Source organism: Momordica charantia, assembly GCF_013281855.1.
Source record: "Momordica charantia cultivar OHB3-1 chromosome 8 unlocalized genomic scaffold, Mcharantia_2.0 BLBB01000008.1, whole genome shotgun sequence".
Classification (NCBI taxonomy): domain Eukaryota; kingdom Viridiplantae; phylum Streptophyta; class Magnoliopsida; order Cucurbitales; family Cucurbitaceae; genus Momordica; species Momordica charantia.
Genome location: NW_028275166.1, coordinates 11,890,997 through 11,899,626, shown reverse-complemented (window position 1 = coordinate 11,899,626; position 8,630 = coordinate 11,890,997). Strand labels below are relative to the sequence as shown.

Sequence of the window (8,630 nt, the reverse complement as noted above, 5' to 3'; positions counted from 1 at the left end):
TGGGATGAGACTATGAACAATCCACCTTAACTCACTAAATTTCATAGATAAAGACCAAATTAGTTACGTTTTAAGATTAGAAAGGACGAAATTGTAAAGGGAACAAATCACAAAAGTACGAATACCAAAATAAAAAGAGAGAAAAAAAAGATAAAAGGATAAAATGATATGATACGTAATTATAGTAGAAAGAATCCCAATTCGTAACCATCATAAAATCCATGCACGAAAATTCAGTGAAAAATGGGAGTTGAGAGAGAGAGAAAATTCAGTTGCAGAGAGAGAAAGAATAAAATCCTGATTTCGAAAACAGATTCTGAAAATTTGGCAGTCAAAAATTCGTCTGCTTAAAACTCTCAACCGTCACAAAATCAAAATAAAAACTCTCACACAATTCTCCACTCCCACTCTCACTCACTCTGTTCATCTCTGCTCCAAAATCCCTCAAAAATGTTGACCGCCACTCAAGCTCGTAATATCGTCGGAATCGTCGGTAAAAAATTCATCCATTCATTTCACTTTTTTCTCTGTTTTCCCCTCTTTCTGCAGATCGATTCCAGATTAATCAATCAGTCTCGTTTCATTGATTTTGTTCTTCAGGAAATGTCATCTCCTTCGGCTTGTTCCTCTCGCCACTGTAAGCCCCTCTCTTCTTCCTCTTCAAACAAACACACCACCACTGTTAATTAGTTTATATGAATTGAAATGGGAATTTATTCAATGTGTAGACCCACGTTTCTCAAAATCTTTAAGAGCAAGTCCGTGGAGGAGTTCAAGCCAGATCCGTACATCGCAACAGTGCTGAATTGTATGTGTTGGATATTCTATGGAATGCCTTTTGTTCATCCCGATAGCACTTTGATTGTCACCATTAATGGCGTCGGCCTCGTTCTCGAGCTCATTTATTTGGCCGTATTTTGCTTTTACGCCAGTCCCAAAGGACGGGTGAGTTCAAACTTCCATCGCTACTAGCTCGATCGGTGTGGAGATGAGTATTGTTTCTTTTGGGTTTAATTTTGTGACAAATTATTTTCAAGAAAAATACTCTCTGATTTGATGGAAAGGTGTTGAGTTAAGTATTATTCCATTTTATTTGTTAAATGTAATTGGTAAGTAATGTTTCTCAACGAAGGTATAATTGGAATTAATTTTCTGCTACAATGTTTCAAAATTGTATTAAAAGAAATTACTATCTAATAGATCTTTGATGTAGTGTATTTAGTGGTTCAATCATTTTAGCAGAATCAACTTTATTTGTTAAATGCAAGTGTTAAATTCTACATTAAGAACTCTTTATGGATTGTATTATATATTCAAAGATGTTTTGAAACATAGGATTGATTTAGTAAGAACTAAATCATACATCAACCAATATGTTCTAAATCTTGTTTGTTTTTTTTTTCTTTATATTATTTTAGAAAGCTCTCTCAATTTCTCACAGGATGTGGATTTTTCTTTTGTGTTTATTTCAGAAAAAAGTGGGTATTTTTCTGGTGTGTGAAGTTATATTTGTGGCTATCCTTGCTCTGGCAACGCTGTTTCTTTTCCATGGAACGAAGGATAGATCAATGGTGGTTGGAATAGTTTGTGATGTATTCAACATTATAATGTATGCTTCCCCTCTGACCATCATGGTAAGAAAATATCCTATGATATTCTAGTTTTATATTGTATCATGTTATTATTCTTGTATATATTGATAAAATTTTCAAAAATCTATTTCTCATCATCAGACAAAAGTGATAAAGACGAAAAGTGTTAAGTATATGCCATTTACTCTTTCATTGGCGAACTTCCTCAATGGTTGCGTTTGGACGGCTTATGCTCTCATCAAGTTTGATATCTATGTCTTGGTATGTGTTATGTATTTCATTTTTCTTCCCTTGGGTGTGATATTTGAATCTCTGAATGACAGACAAAACTTTTTTGCTTCATTTCTCTCATCACTAGTCATATAGTATGAATATTGTGAGGAAGACTATTTTACCTCTACTATCTCCCATCGGTGTTATATCAAATGTTGCATTTTTAGCCCTCTTAATTATGATACATTTTTTCTGCCAAACTTCGGCATGTATCCCTGAGTATTAATCAGTGAATCTCTTCCTAATGTATCTGGACTAGTTTTTTTCACTAGCAAAATCTCTTTCGAGGAGAATCGGTGACTGTTTAATTAGATATGAGACACATTGTTTTCAATTACAAGTTAAAATTTTTTATGTAATTTGGAAGTGTAATTTATTTTTGATGAAAATTGTAGGTTAGCAATGGGCTGGGAGCAATTTCAGGTTCCCTTCAACTTCTTCTATACGCATATTACTCAATGTGCGGACCAAAAGAAGAAGATGTTGAATCAAAAGCTAGTGAAGTTCAGCTCTCCACTGCACAAACAGCAAGTCGAGGCTAAAGTGAGTGCACAAAATTAATGCCATTTTTTAGTTTCTTTGTTTTGATTTGAGTGAATATAATTCATGCCATAAATTATATTTCTCATTTTAGTATCAATTTTAAGAGTAAGGTTGACATGATCAATTATGCATAATTATTGATTCTTTAAAAAGCATATGATGATTTAAGTAATAGCTACAATGTGATTCGTATATTGCCCATTCAATAATTTAATTTTAAAGTTGTTTCGATAAATGTTTCGTTTTTTAAAATGATTTTTATTTAGAAATTTGAAGACAAAATGATTATCGAACTTCATTTGTAGTTGATTTATGACAGGTTTTGGAAGGTTAGGGCGGCTAGAGTAGTGCAGCTGCAGCAGAATTTTGATAATTTTGGTCGTAGTTTTGAACATGTTCTTTTTCATAATTCTTCGTAGTCTCTTGAGATAGAAGATCTAGAGATTTTTTTGTTCATTTTTTTTTAATTTTTGAGGAATAGTTTGATTTGGTTGGTTTTATGAAGAATTGATTTATGATTTGGTTATTTTATTCTTTTGACATGCACATCCAATTTGCACCCTCTCTATCTCTGTCTGAAATTATGAACGGTTCTATATGCGTGAGTTGCCACTTTTTTTTTTTTTTTCAATTACTATTATATATATAAATAATTGGAACCAAGATTAGTCATTTTAAACCTTTAATATTTTGAGAATTTTATGAATTATCCTATTTATTTTTCATGTAATTCCTACAATAACAAAGGATAACTTCAATTTTATTTTTTTAAAATTATCTATCTCACTTTTACAAATTTTACTTTTCTCAAAATAATTTTATCTCTAAAAAAAAAAAACTTTATTTATTTGTCTTACAATTAGCCCTTACAATTATTTTCTCCACCCATCTAAATTTCTTACATTTTGTCCATCAAATACAAATCTCTCTCTCATTCAGGGGCGGCTCAAGATATGTGATCTTAGACAAATTTTTGAAAGCGTGGCCTAAATATGATCTACTATTTTTTTTTTTCCGATTAAAGTTTGTTTGATTACATGCTTCATTTTCAACCATATACTATTTTTATTTCATCAATTTGATTTGTGTACCTATCATTTATTCTCTTATTTTATCATTTTTAGTACTTTTAGTTCTGCTAAAAAATTGTCGATAACATCTTTTCGAGATTCATCTATTTTTATAGCACCATTTTAGATTCAATCAGTTTTTATATTTTATTTTTTCTTAAGCTTTTCATATCCATATTCATATTTTCTTATATGAACATTAATATTCTATATTGATACAACTAAGTAAACCTAAACAAATCTCAAATATTAACGTATCAGAACAATATGAAATGCATTTTTTAAAAAGTAAAAGAAATGGAGCGAAAAAACTTGAACTTTGATTATATCAAATAATAAACTTTGAATCTTTAGTTTCTACTCTAACTTAACTGAGACAGAGGGAATTAAGTTAAATTTAGTATAACGGTGAGGGGTTATATTAATGATTTGGTTACTTTTTAACAAAATCTGAAAGGTGTTAATCACGAGAAAACAACACAGGTAACAAATTTAAGTGTTAGTAGTGCTGGTAAGAAATGTTAAATAATTATGTGTTTTCTAAAAAAATTTATATTTACGTGAAATTTTTTTTTCAAAATAATTATATATATTATTAGTTTGTATTTTCAGGACAAAAGGTATGAAAATGCATTATTTTATATTATAAATTACATTTATAAGTATAAAGTAAATAGATAACACATTATATAATATTATATGTACCATATATTATTGAAAAAATATGAGGCTTTTTAGGATTTGGGACCTTGCCCTATTATCTTTAGGATTTAGGCTTTTTAGTTTACATTATATAATAGTATATGGGCTATAGCACTTTTTTTTTTCTTTTTTAATTATCATTTTCCTTCTATTAGCATACCAATTACGCGGAGATGCTTCTCCACAAAAAAGATAAATAATAAATTCTTTCCATTTTGGATTTGTATCTATTCTAGTCCCTAAATTAACTTTTGAAAAGTTTGGTTATACAAGGGAAAAAAAATACTTTGAAAAGTTTCAGTTATGTACTTCTATTTTTAATTTTACATGTTACAAATCCCTACAATTAAATATTTGATTGTAGGTTGACATGACAATAAAATTGTGCCAAAAGAACTAATTTATATCTAAAAAAATTTCCGATCGAGGAACTAATAAGGTGGGGATCGTTTTTTAATTTTACTAGTTAGATTCACGTGCCTTGCACGTTAATTTAAAATTTTCAAATATATTTTTTATGATAAATTTTAAATTTAAATTATTGTATCTTTTGTTGATGCTTAATTATTAAATATATGACATTAGTTTTTTTAAACAAATATTTGACATGAATTAAAAAAAGTAATAAAATAAATATAAATGATAAATAACATATTAGATGACTAAAATTTAAGTTTATAGTTTGATTCTGAAGAAAATTTAAAAATGAAGCAAATATATTTCATCAACCATTCTTTTTGGAAGAAAATTTTCCATTTTCATGGTTAATACTAAAATTTAGATTATCTTGACTTTAAAAAGAGACATACTACATAATTTACAGAAAAAAAAATAGAAATTTAAGAAAAGAAAAATGTGAATCAAGGAATAACTATTAAATTTAATGATACTTATGTGGATATATATTTTTTTTAATTCAAGAGATTTTGTGGAATCTATTTTCTAAAAATGAGCTAAACCTTTAGCTTTCGAAAAAAAAAGAAAAGAAGAATATGCTTATTATTATTTCAAAAAATATTGAAAATTGAAAAATATTCCACTTAGAATATATTTTAGCTACATTAAACAATTTTTTTAGTTGCTACACAAATTTCAAATCGTGTTTTCAAATTTTCTTCAAATATTTAGTTTTTGAAAAAAAAAAAATAGAACTTATATTTTTTAAATCTTTTTTTTTTGCGAACCTGTTTATTTTCAAAAAAAAATATTTTTATTATACTTCAAAACTTTTTAATAATATCTTTATTTTAAAATTTTGAAACTAAAATTGTCTAATCTACTGCTATCGTTTAAAAGTAAAAAATAATAAAAAAGTCTCGTAGAAGTCAACTTAAATTCAAAATAAAACTTTTTCACATAAAATTTTCTAATATAGTCCAGATAAGGAAAATGACAATCAAGACCACTCAGAATATGATCACAATAAATAAATTATTGGTCATCAAACTGAAATCAAGAGATATGTATTCTTTATCCTTTCCTTTTTTTTATATAGTTATATCAACTCTCTTAAAAACAATTTCAGAAAGAAAGAGCATATGAATCATATCTCCTGTATAGTAACACTAAATCTTATATATTAATTGAAAGATCTTCGTCAAATATCCAAATAGCACGGTACAAAAAGTATTTTATAAAAACTATCCATGCGAGAGACATATTAATTTTATACTCTACCTCTTCATCGACTAAAAAAAGTTTATGGATTCGTAAATCTTCATTTTGATTTGTTTTAATGTTTCCTCGCGAAGAACGAAATTCTCGAAGAGGAGGCCACCAACCGTCCGAATCATTGTAGCAAACCCTCCTTTTACTCAATGGGGAGTGCTTATCCTATTTCAAGAGGAAAAAAAAACAAGAAATGAGAGTTTCACTAATAAAAGAAAAAACAATTAGACATTCTGGGAAAGAAAAAAAACCTTGTATGACCAATATTTCGTTTTCTTTCATTTTATAAATGGTTCGTAATCACACCGTAATAGACTTATTGTTTCAGTGAACAGTCACATCGCGAAGGTTAACTTCTCCCTCTAAAAGGATAATCAACCATCTTTTTTTTTTTTTTTGATAAAAGCTAATCAACCATCTTGATCACACCCATATGCAAATGGACATATTGTGGGTTTTTGGGATTTTTGACCCCTTCCAATAATCATTTTGGATTTTTGACCCCTTTTGATATTTACTTATTCATGACCCCTCTACTTCAGTTTTCTGACATTTCCCCTTATTTTGCTTGGTAAAATTACCAAGTTACCCTCAATTTTAAAAAAGAAATCAAACCCAGCCTTTCCCTCCTTTCCCTCCCTGTCTCGATCCTTCCCCTCCCTCATTCACTATCTCGTTGTCCATCCTAGTCTTCATCTCACTATCTCCCTCACTTCTCGCTTCATCTCCGTCGTTTCTCTTCTCGTCTCCCTCGCTTCGTCTCTATCAGAGCTTTCCCCCTTCCCTAATCGAGGTAATTTTTCTTTCAAGTGTGAATGATTTTCTACTTTTTTTTCCTTCGTTCTTTGCGTGGGTGTGAAAGACTTCAACCTTCGGCTCTATCTGAAGTAGCCAAGGTTTTTTGCGTGTTGCTTCCATTAATTTTTTTTTGTTGAAGGGTTCCATCTCGGCTTTAAGCCTGGTGGGTTTAGGACCGAGATGAAACCATAACCCTTTTTTTTTTGCTGAAGGGTTCCATCTCGTCTCGGTCTGTTTCGGACCGGGATGATGGCCGAGATGGAATCCAGAAAGGTCATCCATCTGGAATGGACTTTCTGGGTTCCATCTCGGGACTCATATCGGTTCGAAATGGACCGGGACAAGACTGAGATGGTATCCAGAAAGTCTTTTCGGATTCCATCTTCCATCTCGGGCCTCGTCTCGGTCCATTTCGAACCGGGATGTGTCCCGAGATGGAACCCAGAAAGTCTTTCTGGATTCCATCTCGGGACACATCTCGGTTCATTTCGAACCGGGATGAGTCCCAAGATGGAATCCAGAAAGTCCATTCCCGATCCGTTTCGAACCGGGATGAGGCCCGAGATGGATTCCAGAAAGTCCATCCTTCTGGGATTTCCTTTCTGGATTCCATCCCAGGCTTCAACCCGGTCCGTTTCTAAGTTGGAAGAAGCCCGATATGGAATCGACAACATATTTAACCAATTTTGTTTTGTTTTGTTACATGAGACATGAGTATGACACTTAAGATCAACCGAGACGACTGGTTTCCGGCCGTGTTGTCAAACCTCGCTCACGTAGGGAAAACCTCTTCTCGTCTTAAGGCTAGGTTAACTCCCTCTCAGTTAGACATGTTTAGTCGAACATGTTTTGGTCCGATTTTAGGGATGAACGTCGTATTTAACGGTCCGTTGCTCCATCACCTGTTGCTTAGAGAGGTGGAGGAACCTAGAGAGGACCTCATTAGTTTTAACCTATTCGGGAATATGGTCTCTTTTGGGAAGCGGGAGTTCGACCTAATAACCGGTCTTAGACACACCATGAATAGGGTAGATGAGGATGTTCGTAACCGAAGACTTAGGATTCTGTATTTTGAAGACAAGGCGAGTGTGAAGTGTTCGGAGTTGGAGAAAATTTTTTTAGAACACACATTCGAAAATGATGAGGACGCTGTGAATGTTGCTATAGTGTACTTCATAGAGCTTGCCATGATGGGCAAGGAAAGGAAGCAGAAAATGGACACGAGCCTCCTTGGGATTGTGGATCGGTGGGAAGTTTTCTGTAATTATGACTGGAGTTCAATGATCTTTGAAAGAACTCTCTGGAGCTTGAAGAACGCTCTGAAGGACAAGGTCGAGGCGTACAAACAGAAGGTCGCTATGGACTCCAGCCATGTTGAGACGTATAGCTTGTATGGGTTTCCATACGCTTTTCAGGTCAGTGAAATTTAAATGTAATTTATTATGTAGTTATGTACATGTGAAATACTGTAGGGTCTAACTTGACGTGACTGCAGGTTTGGGCATACGAGACAATATCAACCTTGTCGACTCGAGTAGCATTGAGGCTAAATGACGAGTAGCATTGGTCATTTGTGAGTATCTTAGTTTCGTCTGAAAGCAGCGAGCCCATCGTTCCTTTCCTATAGCTTCCATATATTCCCTAACTCCTGGGTGTGTGCACAGTTGGACCCAGTTCTCATTGAAATATGACTCACGAAATGCCTTCGCAGCCTTAAAAAATAATGCCTCCAACGCGGAAGTTTTAAATTTGGCCAGCAAGTTCATCTTTAGATGATGTATACAAAAGCAATGAAATGCAGTAGGAAATACCTCATCAATCGCTTTACAAATGCTAGCATGTCGATAAAAAATGAAGACCAAGTTCTGAACGGTGTCGATAACACTCTTCAGTTGAGTCATAAACCATATCCATGATGCGACGGTCTCACTCCCGACTATTGCAAATGCAACTGGGTATATTTGGTTATTCACATCAACAGCAG

At 32.5% G+C, this 8,630-nt stretch overlaps 2 protein-coding genes across 2 annotated transcripts; both read left to right on the top strand.

Moving 5' to 3' along the window:
* The first annotated feature begins 450 nt into the window (after positions 1–450).
* On the top strand, positions 451–2,407 carry LOC111018373 (bidirectional sugar transporter SWEET4). The gene is made up of 6 exons (XM_022294426.2): positions 451–493; positions 601–637; positions 729–945; positions 1,473–1,634; positions 1,734–1,853; positions 2,261–2,407. The coding sequence occupies exons 1-6, from the start codon at positions 451–453 to the stop codon at positions 2,405–2,407; spliced, it is 726 nt and encodes a 241-aa protein (XP_022150118.1).
* Positions 2,408–7,356: 4,949 nt separating this feature from the next.
* On the top strand, positions 7,357–8,076 carry LOC148209520 (uncharacterized). Its single transcript, XM_088126901.1, has one exon. The coding sequence runs from the start codon at positions 7,357–7,359 to the stop codon at positions 8,074–8,076; it is 720 nt and encodes a 239-aa protein (XP_087983027.1).
* The last annotated feature ends 554 nt before the right edge of the window (positions 8,077–8,630 follow it).